The following is a 26404-nucleotide window of genomic DNA, read 5'->3' on the forward strand; positions in this document are numbered from 1 at the left end:
GTGTAATGATAAACATTGCATTAACTTAGGGGTTCCTGCATGATCACGAGTGGTTTCACATTCAAGATAATTTGGGCTATATTCACATAGATGCTATAGACTGTGGGTCTGCAAATTTTTTTTTCTGTAAAGGGCCAGATAGTAAATGCCTGGGCTTTGCATGTTTTAATACAATTTTATTTATGGACACTGAAATTTGAATTTAATAGAATTTCCATGTCTCACAAATTATTTTTTTCCCCCAACCATTTAAAAGTGTGAAAACCATTTTTTAGCTCACAAGCCATACAAAAAGAGTCAGCAGGCCAGATTTGGCCAATGGGTTGTAGCTTGCTAGAGGCCCCAGATCACTCCTCAAAGATGGTTTTATTTCACCATTCCAAAAGGCATGAGGACAACTACATCTCTCACTAAAGAGGAAACTAAGGCTCCAGGAGGCTTAAGCAGCTTACTTGTGTTTCAAGCTAGTCAGGGTTATAAGTTATATATAAGTAAGACATATAATACATAGTAATAATATATATATATAATCAGCATATATGAACATGCAAAATAAGTAAAATATACATAAGAAAAATTTGTGTATACTGTATATAACCAAATTACATAATATATAATTTGCTTACTTTTATATAAACAACTCATATTTCTTGTGTTTTTTTTCACTATTCCATACGAATCCCATACCAAAGGCCAATAGAGTGCAGTAAATGTAACACATATATGGCTCTTATTGACTATATATATATATATATATATATATATCAATATTAGGTGTTTAATAAGTATTTGTTGAATGATGGAACAATTTATCACTCTCAGTTATATGATATGCAGTAGGAAACAGTGTACTAATGTGCTGGTAATGATCTTACTGCTAGGCAGATTTATGAGTTAGTAGTTAATTATATCACCAGTAATTAAGTTTTCCTTACCTAGGCTCAGTGTTGTTTGCACGGGGAAATAAATATATTTCATAATAATAAGAAGCATTGTTTCCATATCTTAACATCTCTGAAATAGAGAATTGTAAAATTTTTTTGGCCAGGACATTGGATGAAATTGACTGATCCTATATAGGCACTAACATCAAAAACAAAAGTACCAAAATTTGCAGAATGGGTTTCAATGGCTTAGACGAAAACCCTTGGAAATAGTAGTAAAAGAGGGAAGGAGTTGAGGAGGTAGTAAACCAGAAGTGTTTAGCAACTCTCTAAGTAGAAGCAAAAAAGTAAGGTAGCTCTACCTTAATAATAACAGCACAGTGCCTTTTAATTTCTTTATGGATTCTCTTAAAGTCTGAACCATCCAAGTGTTTAATGGCACAGAGAAGGACAGTATGTGTGAAACAACACAGCTACTGATAACTCTAAATGAAAGTGATTCAGAAGTAGACCCTGAATATGACGAAGTTTTAGTAATATCTTAACTAATTTATTTAATACATTTCTATGTTTATGTATTCTCCAGTTATTTATGATAAAATCCTATGTCTAGTTATTTTAATAGTTATAAAATAATCTAAATTATTTCAATAGTTATAAAATAAAACATCTAAATGATAAGAAAATGCGTCTTACTTTAATTGGCAAGATTTTTTAAAAAATCCTTAATGATACATAAAATAATGGTGCATCTTACAGGTGTGACATCTTAGAAGTAAACATACAGCCATAGTATATGTCCATTTATAGCACATGTAGAATAGCAGCCTTTGGCACAAAATGATAGCAAGTAAGTGACAATCTCAGAGATGTAAGTAGAGGTTGCTGGCCCACCCCAATACTGCCTTGGTGTTTTATCACTGTCTGTGAAACCTATCAGATAACCAACATTGATGAATTCAGTGAAATGGGAAAAAGGGTAAAAATGACAGTTTTACCTTCAGTGTTGTGCCAAGAAAAATTGTCTAAGACTTGACAGTGGGCAAAAGAGATCCGTGGGTGTCCCTTCTGTGGAAGGCCAGGTGTTGTCCAGCACACTCTCTGGAACTATCTGATTCTATGGGGTGTTACTCCTTTGATGCACTTTCTATCAACTAGACTACTTTATACATCTGTAGAGATAGCACTTGTAGAAACTTGTAGTAATGAGAATGTGACTTGGTGGCAACCATGCAAATACATTTGGTTTGGTAGAGAAGAAGGGATATATCTTATTGCCCTCTATGACATTAACTTGTCTTTCAAATTTCAGGACCCCCGAATGTCATGTGTGCATGTGTCTATGTGAGGCTATATTCGGTATTCCTGATTGTATGTGCATTATGGAGATGTATACATCTAAAATCTCTTTTGAATCAGTTTTATATCTTACTGGTACCCTCATTAATTAATGATTTAAAGAAAATCTTTTACATTGATTCATTTTCTATTTGTATGAGAGTCATGATTTCATCATTCTGAAAATTACAGTTTAACATTATTTACTATCTTGGAGAAGAAGGCAAATATAATGAGCATGTCACCCAATGTTAACAATTTACTCACTGTCTTTAGAGAAGACTAATTGTCTGGAATGTTTAAGGATATATGCAAAATAATATATGCTTAGATGCAGGTAAAATTCTTTTCATTAGATGTGATAAGAATTAAGGTATGCCATGCACAGAGAGTTGTAGGACTCTAATGGAGCAGAAAGGAATAAAAAGTTCCACACCTGGAGACAGAATTCAACTTAAGGGAGAGGTCTGTATCATCTTTGCAAATTACTCTGATAAGCCACATTGCCATATGCCTCAGGGCAAGACCAGACAACCTAGGCCGGTACAAAGTCAAATTGTAAATGAAACTGGGGAGTTAGGGAGGGGAGAAAATAAAAAAAGACAAAGTGGATTCAGGAACAAAGCTGGATGCTGGGGATTTATTAGAAGAGATGGTCTCTGAAAATTCCCCAGATAGGGATGGGCTAATAACAACAAGTTTCGATCCTAATGTTCACTGAAGCCTACCCATACCTTTAAGTTTCTAGGGCTTCCCCCGACCCTTATATGTAAAATGGAGGTTCAGGGTAAATTTTTCAAAATGTTAAAAGATAAGCTGATCCCAGCAAACAAGAGGATTTGGCCAAAAGGCCAAAGTTTGGCCAATAATATTATAATAATGTTATTATTCAAGAGGCATGATATATACTTTTTTAGTGAGTCGACGCTGAATCTAAATTTACACACATGCATACAGAAATACAGGACAGAAGCCAAAATCATTATTGCAGCCATGAATATACTATTCATTCTTCTTTGTTTTCTAACTTTAAAATGGTAGGTCAGGTACATTTTTATTTGAAGAAGAAACATGAAGAAGATTAGCATGCCAAAAATGAATTTTAAAAAGTCATGTCATTGTAAATATAAAAATTGTAATTTTACTTGTTAGACAGTGTAATTTGAATGAACTGGTTCTATATATATATATTGCCTACATACAGATGTGCAGAAAACCTAAGTAATTCAGTTTAAAAGGTTGGAATTTTTATGTTCAATCTAACCAATACAAGGAATTTCATTAAACACTTAAAAATATTCATAAAACCTTAGAAGGGACCAGCATGATGAATTTATCTTATATTCTAAAACCAAATTTGGGTTGACAAATTCCAGCTACACCACACAGTTAGGACAGAAGACCAATAACAGAAGAAACTATCTGAACATGAAACTGCACACCCCACCCCCCCAACTAAACTGTAGTGCTATTAACGTGAAAAACACAGCATTATGAATGTTGACTTCATTTGAAAAGATGAGATAAAAAGACTTTCTGAAAATAGAAAGTCCCAGGAAGTTAATTGCGCTAGGGCTAAGTTCATATAATATTTTGTATGAATCAAAAAAATATGTCTGAACTAGGATTCTCTGGAACAAAGAGCACAGTCTGGAGGAGGAAAGCCTGCCTGCTACGGAGGTTGTGTGTTGCTGCATGGCCGGTGTTGAGGCTGCTTTTCAAGTAGAGAGGAGAGGGCTCTGTCAGTGATGTAAGAATCCCATCAATAGGGCGCCTGGGTGGCTCAGTTGGTTAAGCGACTGCCTTCGGCTCAGGTCATGATCCTGGAGTCCCGGGATCGAGTCCTGCATCGGGCTTCCTGCTCGGCAGGCAGTCTGCTTCTCCCTCTGACCCTCTTCCCTCTCGTGCTTTCTATCTCTCATTCTCTCTCTCTCTCAAATAAATAAATAAAATCTTAAAAAAAAAAAAAAGAATCCTATCAATAGTGGAAAACACCAAGGGCTGGGTAGTGGTGCTTTGTAGACAAAATGAATCCCTATTGGATTTGACGGGTAGGAGCAGAAGAGAAAGTGGTTCACTAACTATGTGTTCGCTGAAAGATCCAACGGTGGCCAGAGGAGGCTTGAGAAAGGATGCTTCCCATGTGGATAAGAAAGATGGTGATGGAAAGCCAGGCTGGTTCTTAGTAGAATTTGGGTGTAAACCTACTTGGAGGCGAAAAACATTGTCTCCCCATTGAAAGACTCTTGGAATAATCAGCCACCCAATTACTGGTTGACTTCTGAAATAAAATATGGTTGATTTGGCTGATCTTTTTGTCTGGTCTAGGGCACCTCTGCATTTTTATCGATAGAATGCAGTAAGTGAAACTGAGTAAAACCTGTAATTTCGGCTTTCTCAACATATTGGTGATCACTGGCTCCCGTGTTGCCTCCCCTTGTTTTATCAAGAATGCGGTTCTTTGGCCTTCTAAGAAAATTTGTGAAATTGCATTATTGAGTTCATGCCTCTCATTGTGCAAACCCAGAAACTGGGATTCCTAGAAGGTAAAGAATTGCCAGGAACCATGCAGCCAGAGTCAGAACCATGGACACTTTGTCCCATGGCCCTGCTCGTCAGAGGCCAAAACACTAGCCTTGCAACATGATAATTTATACTTGTTGTGGCCTTTTAGTTCACTTTCTACTTGTATACCTGTCTACATCCATCTTTTCCCAAGAAAGTCTTAGACCATAATATAGACCTTAAGTTTCCAGTAACATTTTAGTCAACCTGAGATAAATAAAGAATTACTATTTCATATTATACTTATCCATTGATACAAGAAAAATAATTGGGATGTATGTCTTCTATGTAACACTTGAAGAAATACAAGAAAAATAATTGGGATATATGCCTTCTATGTAACACTTGAAGAAAAAATCCAATATATTCCTAATAAGTCATACATGAAAATCATGTGATATAATAATGACATGATTTTAATATAATTCAGATTTTATTTCAACTATTTCTAAATTCAACTAGAAATAAAAATCTTCAGAAAAATGTCTTAATACTGGCTTTCTCTTTTATGCTAAAACAGGAGATCATATTTTGAGGAGATCTCCTATAACATTACTTTCCTATTAGGTTATCAGCCTAAATGGCGCTATTTTACTGGATTTCATATGTGCCACAGATCCTGCTGGGAAAGCATAAAACTGGACTCATTTAGGAAGAGGCAGTGTGACTCTATGAGAAAAGCTGCCATATGTGAAACCTCACTTTATGCCTGTTGAAATTTTTGTATTTCAGATCTCCCAGGGATATGTCCATTGTGCTATTGTATAATTTTATCAGCATGAACTTCTGCTGAATATTTTCTCTTCTTTTCAAAACCCGTATTTTGGTAGAGCTAACTTCAAAACTTAATGTTGCAACATCTGTGCCCATACACCTGGGAGCCATAGAAGATGTATCCTGAAGATTATCTACATTTTCTAATCTTATAGAATGCTACAAAATGAGAGAACAAGTTTATACATTTTTTTCCTGGTCTGAAATTTTTTGAAAGCAACCACCTTCTGTCTCCTTGGATTCTCAAAATAAAAGAGAACCAATATTTTTAAAGCTATAAAGAATATCCCTACAAATGTAATAGAATATTCATTTGTTTTCATTTGCAGATAAGAGTAATTTTTAAGATGTTTGTGCAACTTTCCATTAAAATACACTGAATATACACAAAACCTGGAGCTATATTCTCAAAATGCTTTCAAACAAGATTCTAATAACTCCATGAGCCTAAATAAAGCAAAAAAAAAAGTCCTTATTTGATTTATTTAGTACTTTTATGCCATGGATCTGCCAATAGATCAATGGCATCTTCTTTTAAAAATAGAAATTATGGTTGGATCAGCATTTCCCAAATAGAAGATTGACATCTTGACAAAGAAAAAGGAGTTTCTGAAGAGCGAGAAATGCCTCCCACTTCACCTTTCATTAATTGTTCTGTCTTTATAGAAAAGAACATACATATTGAAACCGCCTGCAGAATTCGGTGTTGAAAAGGAAATGTGCAAAATAATTTTTTTTTTGTTGAAGGAAAAGGTGGAAAATGTGAAGTTTTGATGGATTCAAAATAGTTAGGAAGGACCATAAATGGACTTGAGCAACTCCACATGTGCATTCTCTTGACTTGGTCGTCAATTTATTGAAGTGTGAGGAATACTAAACAATGAGTGCTTTCTATGTGGCAGGTACTGTGATTTCTGTACATGTGTCAACTCATTAAAGTTTCTCCACAACTGTACGTGACAAGTGATTTTGTCATCACCATCTTACAGAGGAGGACACTGAGGCATTGAAAGTTGAAAGAACTTGCCCACAGCCACTCAGCACGTCAATGTGGGGAAGAGCTACTCCACAGTGTCCTGAATCTACATCACCCCACTCTCCTCCTGTGACTTCCCTTATCTGTCATGGGCTAGCTATTCACTCTTACTTTGAAGCAAAGAATAAGATGAGAAGGGGATGCATTTTAAGTTATTTCAAATTTAAACAGGAATGTGCAAGGCAGGGCCAAGTTAAGTATCTGCCAGAAAGAAGGGGAGGGAAAATTTTGTTTATTCAAAGCCACAGGCATTATTACTCTCCTGCAGTGAAAAGTCACATTTGAAGAAAGAAATCCAACTTCAAAGTTGCTACAAGCAAGTAGCCGACTTTGACTTCACTTCTTTCTCATGAGCCATTCTGCCATGTTCTATAGAGGATTGGCATCCCTGCAAGGGAGAGGGACGTGGGTATTTAGAGGAGGGCTAGATGCTGGAGAACTACTGCAAGAAGGGACACCAAGTCAGTGAATGCAGAATGCCAGCTTTTCCCTTGTAGGTCAAGTCAAAAGGAAGAAAATGTACCCGTTGTTTGATGTTCCTCATTTGCATGTCTTGGGGCACAATATACAAAGTAAATAATTTCTGCTATAGAGAAAGTAAATAGGCAGGCAAGACATTGTGTGTTTTACATGTTAGAAGCACAACTGAAGAGAGCAATGCCATGTATGCAATGTATCTGTGTCTGAAGTCAGGGTCCTATCAATTCTCTGTTACATCATCAGACATAAAATACTCCAGATATGCCATTTACTTGACTTGCTGGGAACACGGTATCATGAGCCTGAACTAGGATTTGCAGGGAAATGGAGAAAAGGCTATTAGAAACAGAGAGATGGAAGAATATTGTGTTCTAAATGCAATGGAAATTTTAAAAAAGATGTTGAAATCACTAACATGGCTTAGTAATTAAACTGTGTCAATGCCCCGGCCAAGAAGAGTTCATAATTTGGAAGCTGTAGTTACTATTGACCTGATTTTACTATTGAGATCATGTCTGCATTTTAATTTGGAAACAAAATTGATCACTGTGTTCTATAAACAAGGCCTGTCAAGTTATTACTTTGCAAATACAAACTTATTTAAGAGCAGCATGATTTATGATATAGTATACCAGACAAATGATTTCATTTTTTATTTCATATTTGAGCTTCTCTTAAGAGAGATTGCTTTATATTTTAAAATGGAACTCATCAAGTTCTTCAATAAATACTAAATTTCTTTGATAATAGTTTTTTAATATAGATATTTTAAAAGAATGCCTGTCTTTACTCCAATATATTGGCTTGATGCCCCAAATACTTCTTTAAAATTTATGCAGTGTTCGTTCCTCCTATGTCTTCAGAAATCATTATAATGCTCACTTATTTTTTTTAACAGTATTCAATATTACTGCATCCTAATATTAGTGGACAAAGCATGCAATTTAGAAGGTTCATGTAATGTGTATATTTTACATAAATTGCTTCCTTAATCACTACCATATGAAGGACGACAGAAGGAAATCAATACAGAAAGTCTTATCTTTGTGTTTTAAAGCCATCTCAGACTTTCTAAGACTCTTATTGGTCTAGATCCATCTAGTCCATAATTTCAATTCCTTATAGGCTTTCTCAATACTATAATTTTTGTATTTCATGATTTTTAAATAAAATTAAATTGAAACAAATAATAAAAAACATCTTCAAACTACGGAAGGGCAAAAATTACAAGTATCTTCTTTTGTAGATTTTGTTCTAGATTTTGTTCTACTCTCGCAAGTAGGTTCAGGATGAAAGAAATGCTCATTTTCCCTCTTTACGGACTGCTATTGCAGGAGGGTAACTGACGGTTGCATTCTAGGTGGGAATCCCAGGAAACTCTTTATTCTTGATGGGTTAATTTAAGAGCAGTCCTACCTTTTTCACCTTCTTTGTCTTCTTGGTCATCTGTTAGAGGGATCACTTCTGGTTGCTCCACAATCGTGTCATCTTCCTGGTTTGGTGAGAGCTCTAAATAGAATGTCAAGACAGAAGGAGACTCAGGTATGTTTTCATCGGAATCAGTGAGAAAACACAGTGACTAAAGCAGAGAAAGTTAAAGTTCCTTTCTTTTTCCCCTCCGAGTTTTAAGAGGCACACAGAGCAGAACACTATTGCCATGCTCTGGTAATTAGTGCCTAAAACACACACGCACACTACTCACAAACACCAGGATAGACAGAAGTCATGGTTCACAGTTTCATCTCATTCTCAGATAACAAGGCATTCTGGTTTCAATACCTTCTGTTTCCATATATGAGCTCTGGGAGTCTGCCTCAATTTTTATTTCATTCTTCGTTGAATCATGCTCTTGTCCTGTTAAGAACAGTGATTGAAAAATAAAAGAAATGAGACATGCATGATCGTAGGTTTATCCCTGGTTTGGAAAAGCAAAACATTCAGAAACCGTGTTTCGATCCTGCATGGAGAGGCAGAGAACGGTTTCGAACCAAAGTGGGCAACTTTGCAAATTATCAAATTTATGTCAATTGTTTTATGAGAAATAGCCAGGTAATTAGGCAAAAACCTCTTCTTTGGACTGACTGGTGTAATTGGTGTTTAGCTTATCAATGCACTGAACGTCAACGGACACAACCTGGAAGTTTTGAAAGTTTAAGTAATTCCTGGGCTTTAATGGGTTATCTATGCTTAATTTTCCTTTAAGATGTACAAATTTCATGTACTGAGGATTCCTAGAAAATTAAAACCCTAGTATTCTCATTCTCCCATTAAAAGAGCATGAACATCTTAAGTAATGTGAGCACGCAGGGATTGGGTCACCTAACAGCTCAACCATTCTGTTAAGACACCTACTAAATATAGCAAAGGTCAGGAGAGAATTCAGCCAATTCTTGATTACTCCAAGGCTGATTATCTAGTAATGGTTTCTCTTCCACACCCCCTGGCTTCTCCGCCTCCCCTCCCCTGTAGAGTTTTGAATATTTAAGTGCTCATTAAGAGAGGAAATTGAAATCTGTCCATTTGCCTCATTTTAACGAAAGGTTTTATGCTGAGAATATGCTTTTTTTATGCTGAGAATATTTAACTGCTAAACTAAAAAAAAAAAAAAAAATCCAGAGCTAGAGTTGGTTATTGGCATGAAGGGGATACAGAGGGGCTTGGACTCTGCTATGGTAGACTGCATTATTGTTTGAACTGGTCCCTACTGCTTCCTGTAAGAGGATTCAACTCCATGTCTGTGACCATGTGACCTGCAGTGGCTCCTGTGGGACAAGTGTTTGTTCCCACCTCACTGACACCAGGCCTATTAGTGTGACTTGGTTTACAAAATGGCACATTTGGGCAGAAGCTTTAAGATCCATTGCATGTGTCCTCCATCTTTCTTGCTCCTAAGTGAGCGTGCTCCTTCAGTCTACATCCTGGAACAAACACCTTTGTTGTAAGCCAATGGAACTTTTAGGATTATTTGTTACTCCAGCAAAGCTAACTCATACAACCCTTTATCTTTAGTTTCCTCTTTCATGCAACTATCCTTAAACTGCCCACTCTATGGCTTCACCTTGGTTCATTCTCTGCTAGCATGACCCCCAAAAAGTTTTTTGAGATCATTCCTCTTGAGCTCAATTTTAATCAGAAGGATCTGATAAAATAATTACAATGGAGGCACATTTATCTGATCATTGAAGTGAAATTTCTCAAGCTGTCTTTGATGACTTTCTGTCATCACTTCTAAAATTCAATGAAGTGCCGGGGCGCCTGGGTGGCTCAGTCATTAAGTGTCTGCCTTCAGCTCAGGTCATAATCCCAGAGTCCTGGGATCAAGCCCTGCATTGGGCTCCGTGCTCAGCCGGAAGCCTTCTTCTCCCTCACCCACTCCCCCTGCTTGTGTTCCCTCTCTTGCTGTGTCTGTCAAATAAATAAAATCTTTAAAAAAAAAAATAAATAAAATTCAATGAAGTGCCATGTCTTGATGATTCTGCAAAATGTTTCTCTTTTCCCACTTTTCATTTCCCCTTCTCCTTTCCTCATTTAAGGATATATTGTCTCTCTCTTGGATCTGTCATTTTTTCCTCCTGTAGTGTATCCTGTGAATTGCTAGCTGAAATACCTTTTAAAACATGGATTTGATCAAGATGTTTCCCCTGCCGATAAACCACATTCACCTCCATTCCACTCCAGTGCTACTTAAACTATGGTCTGTGGGTAAGAAACACTGGAATTTCAAAAATATAGGAGTTCAGGCCTCATCTCAGACCTAGAGTCAGATTCTGCATTTTAACAAGATTTCTAGGTGATCTGTATGTTCATTAAAGCTTGAGAAGCACTGGCCTAGGATATATGTGTATCTGCAAATTATTTATCCTATAAAAAATGCCAGACTTGGCCCAGACACTTCACATACATTATCTCTAATTACCACATTAGCCCGGAAATTAAGTATTGTGATACCCATTCTGCTTTCAAAATGTTCAACTACAAATCCTTTCTTCCTTTCTGTTTTGCTTGGAAATGTGTTTATTTTGCCTTTTAGTTTTTAAATTGAAGTATATCTTGCTTATAGTAAAACACAAAATTCTTAATCATATAGCTTGAAGACTTTTGACATACACATACATGTGTCTCCCTGTGCAATCACCACTCAGAATGAGAACATTTCTAGCACCAGTGGCTCTCCCTGTTGGAACCAATGGACACCGTACAACAGGTGAAAGGTAATAGTTTTGTCTGTTCTTGAAATTCATAAAAACAGAACATACACTATATGCTCTCTTGTAGCTTGCTTTCTCACATGTCCTCTGTGAGATTAATCCCAGTTGTTGTATATGTCAATTGTTTATTCTTTTTTGTGGATGTATACTATTCCACTATCCAAATATATTATGTCCTATGGATGTTGAATTGTTTTCAGTTTGGGGCTATTATAAAGAACACTGCTAAAAACATTCTTGTGCGTGTCTTTTGGTGGATATATGTATTCATATCCCTTGGGTATAAACTCAGGAGTGATATTGCCAAGTAATAGGCAACACATAACTTTGGCTTCACTAAATTCTGAAAAACAGCATTTGGAAGAGTGTGTTCCACTTTATACTCCCACCAGAAATGTATGAGAGTTCCATGTGTGCCCTTTATCCTTCAGACAGTGTCATGATACTACTAGTCACAAAATTCTTTAATATGGAGAAGAAAGCTGTGCAAAATCTTTTCCCCAAAACCCATTTTTTTTTTCCACCTTTGGGTACCATATAAAGTAATAATGCCACACACTATCGGTCACTTATTTGACACTGTATTATGTGCTACTAAATGACAGATATGTCAGGTGCTGGGAATAGATCTTAAATAAAATAGATACAATACTTGTCCTCAAAATGCATAGTTGCAAGGAAAAAGGCACTAAATGTGCATAAAGTTCTTTCTAGTAAGATGTGAAACAGAGTTCCAAATGTATGAAAAAACTCACTTTTAGCAGATTTTTAGATCACAGGAAACTGAGAGGGATAACAAGTATACTGGACAACAAAATCAACACTGAAGCATTCTTAAATAGACTAAACGAAACAAGAAGAAATTTGATAAGGATAAATGTTAAATTCTAAAATCAAATTTCAACTTCATGGAATGAGATGGGAGGAAATCAATCCTATTTCTGATAAAACTAGAGCTACAGGTTTTGTATTCCACGTTTGCCCTAGATAAATACTGGATGGATATCAGAATAGTTGGATGGAGAGGATTATAGCACATGGAAAGTGAAGGGGAGGGATGCCTGGATGGCTCAGCCAGTTAAGCATCTGCCTTCAGCTCAGGTCATGATCCCAGGACCTGGGATCAACTCCCGCATCGGGCTCCTTGCTTCGCGGGGAGCCTGCTTCTCCCTCTGCCTGCTGCTGCCCCTGCTTGTGCTTTCTCTCTCTCTCTGAAAAATAAATAAATAAAATCTTAAAAAAAAAGAAAGAAAGAAAGTGAAGGGGATTTCTCCATTTATTTCCTGGCAAACATCTTGCCTGGATAGCTATTTCTAGCTATCCAAACAAACAGGAGACTTAAAAATGAAACATAATAAAAGAGGGGAATTATAGTAAGGGAAAAATATTTTTGTAAAAAAATATATTCAGAAAAACATAAAACATAGATAGCATTTTTGGGTTTGCAATGAACTCTAAGAACGAATGAATAAGGAAATGAAGAGATGGATTAAATGAAGAAGAAATTGTCTGAGACAATCAGAAAAATCTACAAGCTTAAAAACACAATGACAACATGAACATCAGCAAAGGATGTCATAAAAGAGAATGAACACTATTCATAAATGAATGTTTTAAAGAAATCAAACTTTTGAATTAAAATTCACTAAGAAGGCAAAAGTTAGGGAGCAAAATGAAACACAAAAAGATGATAGATACAGAGGACAGAAAATGCAATAGAATTTCTAATTTAAAGATTAGAGGAAGTCTAAGCAGCTGTATTTTTTTGTGATAGCAATCATTAAAAGCATTATGAGATTTTCAAAGATTGTAGAACATAGAATATGATTTCATTTTTTATAACTATGTACTCATCTGCATTTTAGATTTTACAACAAATGCATATTATATAATTTAATACTTATAATGAAACAATTTAGGAAATAGAGAAAAATGCTTTCAGTGATATCATAGAAGAAAAATTTGTAACTAAAAGGTGTTTGAGTCTAGCCAAATCTAGTTACTTTTGCTCAATGTCTATTCTACTTGAACTCTAAAAAACACTTGAGAAATTCAGCTGTTGAGTACCTCTTACTTCTTGAATGTTCCTCTTTTTTGTCTTTTGGTCAAATCACCTACCTTTCTGTTCTATGTCCCAACCTACTCACCATTTTCTAAACACATTACTTTATTTCTTGCCTTTGCATCCATTTAGCACATGTTCTCAGTGGTTGAAACACCCCATTTTCCCCCTTTCTATCTGGTAAAATTCTCCTCATCTTTCAAAACTAAGTCATAAATTTACCTTTCTCTGTAACATCCTCTGAATCACTAGGCAGGATCAATCATTTTCACATTCTTGCTTATTGAGTTCCTTTGCTCATTTATCTATTTATTATTCATCTTATTACACTGTATTATAGTTGTATCTGTTTGTCTCTCTTACCAGGCTATGAGCATTGTGAACATAAAAAACGTGCTTTATTCATATTTCCCCTCCCAGTACCTACTAATAAGGATTGATCAATAAATATCTATTTAATTGGCTGTTCATTATAGTACTCATCTGTGTCTGCAAATAGTAATTAGGAACCGTAACTTACTTTCTATTGCATCCTTTAGCAACACGATAAGTGCCTTAGGCTGCTAAGCAGTCCGTATACTATATTTATTGGAAAGAACCCTGAAAGAAGAACTTGAAGTTTTAGGCAAATCACAGCCTCTTTGGGCTTCAGGTTCGTTATCTATCTATTTTTAAGGCTGTAGAACTAGATAATATTTTAGATTCCCTCTGTCTTTAGCATTATATGAGGATCTGTCTCCTGGTAAAGCTTCTAGTCACTGCTGATGTTTGTTTATTGGGTGGATGATATCGAGAGAGGACATTCACTGTCTGAGTGAGCCTCATTCTCTATCGCTGTTGAGATAGGGAACCGACCACCACACCTATTCCTGGATCCCTGCTGGGACCCTTGACTTGTCATTTGCAATCGGGCTTTGTCTGCACAGTGAAGGCAAAGAGTAGAGCATTCAGAGAACAGAAGCAGCCACTCTGTATTCCTGTTGTGTCCCCAGTCCCAGTGCCCCATTTGATAAATCTTCAGAGGAATTTAATCAGGGATAGGAAGACCACAATTCAACAGGGCCTGGGGCCCCTGCTGACAAGGGGGGGACTGCCTGAGGTAGCAGCCTAAGGCTCTTGATGAATACTAGGGATTTTCTCTTTGACTAGGAAGGCCCTGGCACTTCACTTTGAGGATGAGAGGCATTGCAAAGTTCTTGTGGAGTATTTCTCCCCCCTTGCCTTTTCACTTCTTCCTTCTCTTGATCTGTTTCAACCTGTGTGCTTTACATATTTTGACAATCTTTTCTTGAAATAGAAATACATATATTTTCTTCTTTCTAATTTTTCTGAAATAAAGTCAGTAAAAAATGGGGAAAGAAATGAGGTGCACAGCTTTGAAATCCAACAATAATCATATTTGCTCATTCCTGAGCCAAGTCAGGACTGGGCATATTACACAAAGAGGAGGTACTTGTTTGAGCTCCTTGCCCTGCACCCAGGCCTGCTGTGTGTTAATGATGACTCCAGGGGTCTCCAGCCCTTCTGCCTTCCTCTACAGTGCACTCAGACATGCCATTTGCTTTCTTGACCCCATGGGGGCAAGCTTTATGTTTGCCTCTTCACATTCAGTCTAGTTGAATTCTACCCACTGTCCACTGCCTTACTCCCTCCTGGCAGAGGAAACAAAGGAACATAAAGGGTCCCACAGTTTATATATATATTTTTATACAGTGAACTCAATCATCCATGCTAATGGGAGGGGACTATTAGAACAGATAATCCATAAATCCATTCACTTTTCTTTAGAAATAGATCATGTGATTATTTCTTGGAGCCCTGGTAATTAAGTTTGGCTCAAGCTAATGCTTTAAATAATTTGCATAAAAATTGGTCTGGGGCCATCAGTCTGGAACTAAACATTTCTAGAGGATAAACCTAAATGCACTCTGTAAATGGACTGATTTTGAACAATAGTAAAAAAGTATAGTTTTATTGTTTGCCGATTATTATATGCTCAAATCTTCATAAGAACAAAGACTTTGTTTCTTTGATGCTTGTCTTAAAGACAATGGAAAATTGTGTCCTTTTGATAAACCTGAAACTTGCCTGCTGCTAATATTCAAAATTTTATATGTTTACCATGTCTAAAAATAACCTCAGTTTAAGAGCAAAAATTAAACCTAGATTAGTGTGAATTTGATTATCTTCTAGATACCCTTCATTTTTTTCCCTGGGGCCAAAAAAACTTACTACCTAATGTAAATTATTTCTAAAATTATTTTTTCTTGCAGTTACAAAAGAGTTGTAGTTTCCTTCTAGAAACACTGAAAAATACATATAAGTATTTAGAATTATGAGTAATTTCATAACTATAATTCATAGCTATAATAATTGTATAACTGTCATGTTAATATTGTAAAGTGCTATCTTTCTTTTGTGTGTGTACATATGTATGTAGATATACGTCTGTATATGCATACATATATATGTATCTGTATATATATGTTTGTGAGTCTTTGTGTATGTGGCTCAATACACATACACACACACAGAAATATATAAATATATCCTAGGATCAAAATGAATTTACACTTTGATTCTTGCTTTTTTAGTTCATATTTTTATAAGCATCTTACACTGTCATTAAAATTTCTTCAGAAGTTTTATTTTTAAAAGATGCAGTATATTCCATGTTATGGACAAAATTTTGGATGTCTCCTTTCTTTTCCCCCATTAAACATTGCAATGAAGATTTTTGTCAATACATGTCTCCCTACTCTTGGTGGGTGTTACTTTAAGACAAATTCCTATAGCATAATTCTAGGATAAAAGTATGAACACTTTACTTTTTATTAGATTTTGTCAAAATTGCTGATGAGGAGGTTATGTCTTTCAGTCTACCACCAATGGTGTGTGAGCATGATTGGATACCCTATTCCCACCAATTCTGGGCATTATCAATCCTACTTAAACTTATCTGATATTCAAAAGGAGAAGACACTGAAATCATGTTTTATTTGCATTTCTTAAAATATTTTATTTATTTACTTGAGAGAGAGGGAACACAAGCAGGGGAAGTGGCAGGCAGAGGGAGAAGCAGGCTCCCCGCTGAGCAAGGAGCCCAATGCGGAATTTGATCCCAGGACCCTGGGATCATGACCTGAGCTGAAGGCAGACGCTTAACCAATTGAGCCACCCAGGCATCCCAATTCATCTTTTGTAAATTATAATTGAGTCCTTTGTCCATTTTTCAATTGTTTTTTTATTTTTTTTAAAGATTTTATTAATTTATTTGACAGAGAGAGAGAGACAGCGAGAGCAGGAACACAAGCAGGGGGAGAGGGAGAAGCAGGCTTCTCGCCGAGCAGGGAGCCCGATGTAGGGCTTGATCCTAGGACCCTGCGATCATGGCCTCAGCCAAAGGCAGACACTTAATGACTGAGCCACCCAGGCACCCCCTTTTTTTTCTTGTTGATTTATGAGGTCCCTTTTTCTGATTCTTTGTCATTTAGTTTGAGGGTACTTTTCCTGGGAGTTTTTCTTAATTTGATTATAATCTTTATCATGTCAAAATGTGTATATTCAGATTTAGCCATTTCTCTCCTTTATGACATATTGACACATGCACACACATTTTGCAGATATATATATGTATGCCTTTTTATAACCTATGTATACAATCATGTGTTTATGTGTTTTTATTTATAATTCTCAAAGCAGTTCTTATTTCAAAAATTTAAAAAAAATTGCGTTTTTGTTCTTTTAGTCTGGTATTTTTAGTTTCATTTTTACATTTCATCTTTGCTCCTCCTGTAATTTAAGCTGGTATAAGGAATGAGGTTGGGATTCAGATTATTTTTCCAAATGGCCAACCAGTTGTCTTAATGCCATTTGTGGAGTCATCTGTCTTTGAAATGTCAGCCTGGGGAAGATGTGCTAAAAACCCAGATCTACTCTGGTCCATTTCTAAACTCTTTATTCTGTTTCATTGATTGACTTGCCTATTCCTGTAGTAGGACTACACTGTGAATCACATTTTTCAAAGATTCCATATAATTTTTGTCTATTTATTCTGTCATCAACTGAAAATATATCTGTGAATTCCCCATTGCATTTCCAAATGGATTTTATTCATACTGTATCATCTGGCACATAAAAAACCATCATTATTATATTAAATCAGCGATTTAAATTTTTATTGATATAAAATGAGCAATTCTTTCTTGCTTGAGACTTTTTGCTAGAATTCTAACTGGATAGATCCTTAAGTAGTTTCTCATGTTTTCTTTTGATGCTCATTTCCCAAATATACCTTTCCTGACTTTATATTTTTTTATTTTTATTTATTTATTTGTTTGTTTATTTTAAAGATTTGATTTATTTCTTTGACAGACAGAGTGCACAAGCAGGGGGAGCAGCAGAGGGAGAGGGAGAAGCAGGCTTCCCGCTGAGCAGGTAGCCCAATGCAGGACTCGATGCCAGGAACCTGGGATCATGACCTGAGCCAAAGGCAGATGCCTAACCGACTAAGTCACCCAGGCACCCCCTGACTTTATATTTTTCAAAAATTTACTCTTTTTTAAAAATATTTTATTTATTTATTTGAGAGAGAGAGTGACTAATCGAGAGAGAGAGAACATAAGCCAGGAGGGAGAGGCAGAGGAAGAGAGAGAAACAGACTCCCTGCTGAGCAGGGAGCCTGATGCAGGTTTCTATCCCAGGGCCCTGAGATCATGACCTGAGCTAAAGGCAGATGCTTAACCGACTGAGCCACCTAGGCGCCCTATTTTTTTAAAATTAATTCAACCCAACTGACTTTTACACTTAATAAATTAACCTAATTACATTTCCTGTCATAACTACTTGCCTGTGTTTCTGTTATCTTATTTGATATATTATGCTTTTGTTACACTGCTACTTATTTTTTTATTTGCATTATTGAATATACTCATGTGTGGTATGAAACATACCAGGAAATTGAAAGAGTAAGATCTCTTCCTTTAATTTTATTGTGATTTAATTCTATTTGTTATTATCACCAATTTTTTTCAAAGGTATTCTTTACCCTAACTTATATTGTCAGAATCTATAGCAGAGCAGGATTTTCAGTTTTTGACTACCTTTACTGAAATCAGCATTTTGTGCAACTCTCCCTTCTCCCCACCATAATCTTTGCTTTATAAACTCTGACATTGATACTTCCTTCCTTTTCCCTCCCTCCTTTTCTCCCTTTCTTCCTTCCTCTTTTAACTATTCTCTAAAAATGCAACAAAATATAGGAAAGTACACAAACAATATAGAGAGTTCAGTTAAATAACCAAAAGCAAATAGAGAAACTATATATCCTTATAGTTATAAAAACTAGATATCTATCCAGTCCAGAAGCCCAGCTCATGGGCCAATCAGAACCTCATCCCTAATCACCAAAATCTAATCAGCACCTTAACTCAGAGTAATCACTACCTAGATTTTCTTTATCATTATCCCAACTTAGTCATTTCTTTCTAAATAGTATCATTATCTTTTTATGCTTTTCAAACTTGATATAAATGAGACTGTACAATATATATGCTTCTGTACTTTCTTTAATTTAATGTTATGCTTGTGAGAGTCATCCATGTTTGAGCCTGTAATTTTAGTTTGTAGTTTCCAATGAGACTTCTGCTTCCTCTCCATATCTATTCCTCTGTATGTACCTTGTCTTTTCCCTCTGATTGTTTTTGAAATTTTTCTGTTTATCACTGGTGTTGAGCAAGTTGATAATGATGTGCTTAGTTATAATTCCATTTATGTTTCTTGTGCTTTAGGGTCATAGAACTTCTTGGATATATGGGTTCACAGTTTTCATCAAATATTTTTTCTGTCTTGCCTTACCATGCGTTGCTTTCAGAGATTTCAATTTATGTATACTGGACTTTGAGTTACCTTTAAAGTTCTTCCATAGCTCACTGGTGATCTTTTCATTATTTTCAATCTATTCTCTCTGTGTTTCAATTTGGATGGTTTCTATTGCTACATCTTCAAATTCACCAATCTTTTCTTCTGCAGTGACTAATCTGCCATTATGCCCATCAAGTGTAATTTTCATCTCAGACATTCTGTTTTTCACCTCTAGAAATTCAATTTGGGTCATTTTATATCTTTAATGTCTCTAATTAACATGGACAATCTCTCTTTTAGCTTTCAGAAAATATGGAATAAAGTTATAACTTTTAATATGGCCTTTCATATTAATTACACTATCTGTACCATTTCTGAATTGATTTATATTAACTGATTTCTCTTCTCTTATAGGTCATAGTTTCCTGCTTCTTGTCAAGAATTGGTATCATCAGTATTCATTTAGACTTACTGAAAAATTACCATTTACCTTGCTTTTGATTCTTTTCCTTCATCTTTGTCCTATCTGGGATCAATACCCTCCTACCTGAAGAACACCAAAATTCTCTGTTGGTGAACTTTTCTTTTTCTTGGCCAGAAATATACTTGATTAACTTATTCTTGAAACACACATTTTCCTTGAGTTTAGAATTCTTGGTTGGCAGCTATTCTGCTATATTGTCTTATTATTTCCATTGTATATATTAAAAGTCAGCTATCAGTCTGTTTGTTTAAATATTGCTTTTTAGATGTTCTGTTTATCTTTGACTTTCAGCAGTTGTGCAATGATGGGCCTACTTGTGCATTTATTTTGTTGGAGTGCAACGGGCTTTTGGAACATGTGGCCTGATATCCTTCATCAATGTAGGATATTTCTCAGCATAATTTCCTGAAATATTGTTTTTGCCCAATTCCCTCTCTCTTTTCTGTCTGGGACTCCAATTATATCTGTGATAGACTTTATAAATTTTATCCTCTATATTTGTTCCCTTTCTTTAGTGTTTGCATCCTTTTTTTTTTTTTCTCTACTATTTTTATTTTGGATATGTTCTTACTACCTAACTTCTAGTGCACAAATTCTCTTTCATCTGTGTCTAATATGCAGTCAAACCATGAATCTATTCACTGAATTCTTCATTTCAGTTATGGCATCTTTCACTTCTAGATTTTCTTTTCTTTTTTTTCTTTTTTGAGATTTTATTTATTTATTTGAGAGAAAGAGAGAGAGCATGAGTGTGTGGGGAGGGGCAGAGGGAGAGGGAGAAGCAGACTCTCTGCTGAGCAGGGAGCCTGACATAGGGCTAGATCCCAGGACCCTGAGATCATGACCTGAGACAAAGGCAGACACTTAACTGACTGAGCCACCCAGGAGGCCCTTTCTTTTCTTTTTTCTTTTGTGTTATTTTGTTTTGAATTTCTAGTGCTCAGCCAAATTTTTCAATCTCGACTTTATCTCCCTATAACAGTCAGCAAAATTATTTTATACTTTATGTTTATAACTCTAATATTTTCAGCCCAAATGGCCTGTTTCTCTTGACTATTTTTTATGTTACTTTGTTTCATTTTTTCTGGCTCTTTTTCTGTATGTGTGTGTTGGACATGCTGGAAATTAAGTTTAAAAACTCGTTTTTGTAAATGGTTTGAAACCTACAACACTCTTTTTTAATCTAGTAAATGTTTTACATTTGTTTTTCTCAGGTGCCAGTAGGGACTAGCAATCTGGGTTGATCTTAATTTAATTTGAGGATTGAGATGATTCAGAGCTGGGCAGCAGTCTTTCAGAAAACTGGTTCATTCTTTCTGGTAGGATGCATATCTTTAAGGTTTCGATGCAAAAAGCAGGGGGTTTACCATGGTCCCTTGCCATTTTCAGCAATGGGACTCTGGATACCTTTGGTAGAATCAGCAAATGACTTAAGATAAAAACAACTTCAAGTTCTGAATTCACATCTCTGGATATCTATTTTCTCCCAGAACCTAGCCTGACAATTCTTCACTATCTTGTAAGCTCTCTGATGCCTTTAAACAGGCTCCAGAATTTTTTGTTTTTGTTTTTGGTGTAGTTTTTCTAGTTATCTTCAAGGAGAGTAATGGTCTAAGTTATTTAGACTTTCATTCCTGAAAGCAGAAGTCTCTCCCTTTTTCTTTCTCATTTTAAAACAACATATACTATAATTTTCAGAGATAAAAGGAAACATTGAATTAAGATATTCTGATACAAATTTTGAAGCAATTATTTCAACATTTTCATACATTTAATGAGTCTCTTATCACATACTACTTTCCAAGTGTGCCTTTCTCAGTCTTGACTTTTTCCTTCCTTTCTATATTTATTGTTTTTGCACAGGATTTCTGTTAGTTTATTCAGGAGGGATACTTGAGTGGCATATTTTCTTAATCTATATATCCCTGAGAAAATACTACTCCTGATTTCATGCATGAGTAATAACTTCACTAAATATAGAAACTGTGTCCTTTAGAGCAATGGAAATGTTACTCCATTTCATCTAGTATTTAGAATTATGGAAGAAGAAAGCAAGCTAAGGCTAATCTGATTTTGGTGATTTTGTTTATAACCTGATTTTTATTTTCCTATATGCTTTATAAGCCTTTCTTTATCACTGATCTTCAGAAATTCTATGAGGCTTTGTAGATTTCTGTTCCTATTTGAGTTTTCAATGCCTTTGTCTATAAATACGTGTACTCTTGTGTTTTGGGTGGAGGAACTGGTTTACATTAGGAAAACTATTTTTCTCTTATTTTTCTAAAGATTGTTTCATTCCTGTTTGTTCTAGTCTCTCTTCTTGGTATTCCCAGGTTATGTAGATTTAATCACCTAGATCTATTGTCTATATGTGTCACATTTCTTTCATGGTTATCATATCTTCATTTCTGTAGTTGCGAACCCAATGCCTGTAGAGTTTAGGCAGGTAACAAAAATAAATAAAGTCAGGGCGCCTGGGTGGCTCAGTTGGTTAAGCGACTGCCTTTGGCTCAGGTCATGATCCCGGAGTCCCGGGATCGAGTCCCACATCGTGCTCCCTGCTCAGCAAGGAGTCTGCTTCTCCCTCTGACACTCTTCCCTCTCGTGCTCTCTATCTCTCATTCTCTGTCTCTCAAATAAATAAATAAAATCTTTAAAAAAAAAAAATAAAGTCAGCCTGGTACAAGAATAGCAAGTGATGAGGATTGTGGAGAGCAAATTTCCCTTTTAAACTTGGCAGCTACCAATCACTTGATATTCATAGCTAATAAAATATTACCAGATTCCATTTTTTCCCAGAAAAACTAAAATCTGGTTTTTTTTTAGATGTAATGTTTCTCAGCAGAAAAAACAAATGAAAAAAGATCTCACAACTTACCATTAGGATGATCTTGGTCACACACAGAATGATCTGTCACTTCATTGTCTTTTGTAATATTGTCCTTTGCAGAATCTGCCACAACAAATAAGAAAAACGTCTAGTCAGCATTTTTAACTGGGAAACAGAGTGGCTTCCAGCACTGTCATGATATATCTATCTTTGGAGCATGGAATTTATTATTTTTAAAAAATACCCTTAGAATACTTGGATATATTTTTTTAAAGATTTTGTTTATTTATTTTTTGTCAGAGAGAGAGAGCAGAAGCAGGGGGAGCGGCAGGCAGAGCAGGTAGAGGGAGAAGCAGGCTCCCTGCCAAGCAAGGAGCCCGATGTGGGACTCGATCCCAGGACCCTGGGATCATGACCTGAGCCGAAGGCAGACGCTTAACCGACTGAGCCACCCAGGTGTCCCAGAATACTTAAATATTTTCATCAACAAATAAGTTATTCCTAAAGTACTACAGAAGGTCTTGTACAAAGTTTATCCTCCTTAGAGGATAGAAATTTGTTTGAGTCATCTTTTTGCAACAAAGAAGAAAATATAAGCAGACTTTATGCATTAGTGAAAGTCTTTGGAGAATTGTGCAAAAGGATATGAAAGGAAGGCAAAATAGAGGAGATTAAAGGAATATCAATTTTAATGTTCTTAATGCTTCCATTACTGCAATTGTTCATATATGGGAGCCTTGAGTCCTGGAAAAAGCCAGATGTAAAGCTTTTTGAAATCCTGTTGTAATTAAGTTCATCATCCTGAGGAACACTACAAGTAGAACAATAGCAAAGGGGAAATCAAATATTCTGTTCTGTGCAATTTCATCCTCTCCCTTGTATAGCATATTTAAATGTGAAATCAGCATAAGTTCATGTTTTTGTTTTGTTATATGATATACTTGCAGGAAATAACATGGCCAAATAGGTTTCAGTGACTATGGACTCTTACAAGACCACACAAGATTCCTTGTTGGATGTTTGAGGCCTCTCTGTAGGCTCTTTAGAAAGCCATTGGAAAGAGCACGTGGGTGGGTCAGTGTGAAGACAGAAAATGTGCCTTTCATTCGTTCCAAAAGCTTTTATTAAGGGCCAGCTCTATGCCAGACACTTCTTGAGGCTGGGGAGTCAATAGTAATTGACTCTGCCCTCACAGAGGTTACAATCTAGGGGATATTTTTCTTTTCTTTTTCTTTCTTTTTTTTTTTTAAGATTTTATTGATTTATTTGACACAGAGAGAGAGAGAGAGCAAGAGCAGGAACACAAGCAGGGGGAGTGGGTGGGGGAGAAGCAGGCTTCCTGCGGAGCAGGGAGCCCAGTGCAGGGCTCGATCCCAGAACCCTGGGATCATGACCTGAGCCCAAGGCAGACGAAGGCAGAAGCATAACGACTGAGCCACCAGGCGCCCCTAAGGGATATTTTTCATGCAGCTAAAAGAGTGGTAATCTGAAGATATCTAAAAGCCATGAGGTAATCTTGTATGCATATGGCCATGGAGCAAACTGGGGATGGCCGACTGAGACTCCTATTACGAATGGGTTCTCTATTGAGTTCACGTGCCTCCACTGAGTTGTAATTCCGAACAGAACTGAATCAGACAGAGTCTCAAATCATTCTTTCTTTCTTTGTTTCCTTATTCCTTTTCCCTCTCTCCCTCCCCACACTAGGAGATCGTTTTAAACAATGCAGTTTGGAATATTATGAGAAAGTTTGTTTTCTGAACATGCCACAAGCAACATTTGATGGACAAGTGAGAAACCTGGGTAGTTAACATATGATTCAAATTTAATAACCAGTGAAGCAAGTATACACCCGAAGTGTATGATTTTAATTAACTGCAAATAATTCCCCCAAGGCAAATGTTTAATTATCTGCACAGCTTCTTATTTCTTTCTGAGACTGACAATAAGTTTCAAAGTCCAAATTTGGAAGCAAAACTGAGGATAGACACATTTTCCAAACTGTTCTCTCACTCTAGTCAAATTGTTTTAAACCGATTCCCATTAAAACATGCCTTTTTAATTTTGGATCTAACATGTGGATTTAAAAAAAAAAATCCTTGAATACTTTTTCCCACTTTAACACTGAAAGTGAACAATGATTTTAAAAAGGTACTATACGAATCAGGCTCAAATTTTAATTTTGAAAATTTTACTTATTTATAGAAAATGGCATCATTTGAAATGTAGGCTTGGGCAATACTCATTTCTCTCAACATTAATGTTTTAAGATTATCCAAGATTTTGCATGTAGTTAAAATGTGTTCATTTACACTCAACAATAATTCATTATGCTTTATAATTAACATAAACATTATGTTTCATGCATCAAATATTACATAAGAAATGTCTTTCAAGAAGTGATTTACATTGAGTTTATGGGTTTATGGTCTAATGATTTACATAAGATTGGTGAAAGTATTTGAAAAATTAATCTCTGGACTGTCACCAAAATCTGTCTCTCTAGAAAATTAATTGACCCTTCAGTTTCAATTTCCTTGGAGAGTTGTTTTAACACTGCTAAGGTGACTTCTGATCTTATGTGCTCTAATCTATACATAATATGTTTCATTGAATCTAAGACACCATCGATTGTTATTTTCACTATTATTTTGTGTAGGTAGGAAAAAAAAACCATGCTACCAAATGAACTGTAACACATTATTAATTTAAGAATGTGTCCTAATTTTAGAAATAAAATCTACAAAAGACTATATATCCTAGAAATATAATGTTTGAGTATATTCATGTGGACACAAGTACTTATCTTTATGTGATGGCAAGGGTTTCCTATCAACCTGACCCATCACCAAACCCACAAGTTACTTTTGTTTTGTATTTGAAATGGTCCCACCTCCACATACAGCAACAAAGCAGGATAAAAGCTATGAGTTCATGACAGCATCCATGCATGACCACGTGGCTGTGAAATTGTTTCCACTGAAGTTTCTCTTTTCAAAGGGCTCTTTGAATCCCTAGTCGCATGAATTTTGGCAAGGCTGGATATGGTCCTGAATGTTTTAAACCATAGATCCTATTATGTTAGACTTAGTTGTGGGTTTGAAATGACAGTGGAGCTTTTCTGACTAGGAGGTGATGAAAGTTGCACTGTATATGTATATAAAATCATTATTCATAATAAGAAAGAAAACATATCGAGTATATATGGTCACTAAGAGAGCTTATTATTTCTATGTAAGTTCTATAAACTACTGTGAAAAATGGAGTTGTATATACTAAATTCTTGCAGCACCCTTGGATTCATATTTTATTTAATTCTAAAAATTATCATTTGGTAATGTTCAAAATACGTAAAGGAGTTATCACCTAATTCTGAGATTCGGTCAATGTTATTTTAACAGCAGAGAATTGGCATGAAATTTATATGTAGATTGTGACTTTCAAAACCTTTAAGGTCAATGTTCTATTAGAAAATTTTTTCAAATGCAAATATTAAGTAGAATGTTTGAGTCAAAGTTCTCAAGACAGATTATCTTTTAAGATTAACAAGAATAAAAAAGAAATACTTCCCTATATTAAAAAAAACTTCCTGATTTAGAAAGTTGAAAAAGATTTAAAAGAATAGTTAAAAGAGATTAAAATTTTAAAAAACAAAACAGAAATTCTAAAAAGCAGGGCAATTTTAATATAGATTGAAGATGTGATGGTAAGTGATGAAACTATTGCATTTTTAATAAACATCTAAACTGTAAATCGAAATAGGTGCTATCTCTTTCGAAAATGTCTCCTTACAACAAAAGTTCTTAAACCCTGAATATACTCTTGAGGTATAAATCGATATGTAAAACATATACATATATTGTCATGTTCACTTTTCTAGG

At 35.6% G+C, this 26404-nt stretch overlaps 1 protein-coding gene across 2 annotated transcripts in view; it reads right to left on the reverse strand.

Annotated features, from left to right (window-relative positions):
* Nucleotides 1–26404, reverse strand: part of MACROD2 (mono-ADP ribosylhydrolase 2) — a 2087069-nt gene that overhangs the window by 50376 nt on the left and 2010289 nt on the right. For both annotated transcript variants that reach the window (XM_088026245.1, XM_088026244.1), the window contains exons 14-16: nucleotides 22572–22646; nucleotides 8857–8931; nucleotides 8494–8586 (exon numbers count right to left, since the gene is read on the reverse strand). In XM_088026245.1, coding sequence (XP_087882371.1) covers nucleotides 8494–8586; nucleotides 8857–8931; nucleotides 22572–22646 — 243 coding nt within the window. The remainder of the gene's footprint in view (nucleotides 1–8493; nucleotides 8587–8856; nucleotides 8932–22571; nucleotides 22647–26404) is intronic.

This window comes from Eumetopias jubatus, unplaced genomic scaffold, assembly GCF_037043125.1.
Source record: "Eumetopias jubatus isolate StellerSeaLion01/CBP00866 unplaced genomic scaffold, mEumJub1_p1.0 scaffold_9, whole genome shotgun sequence".
NCBI lineage: Eukaryota > Metazoa > Chordata > Mammalia > Carnivora > Otariidae > Eumetopias > Eumetopias jubatus.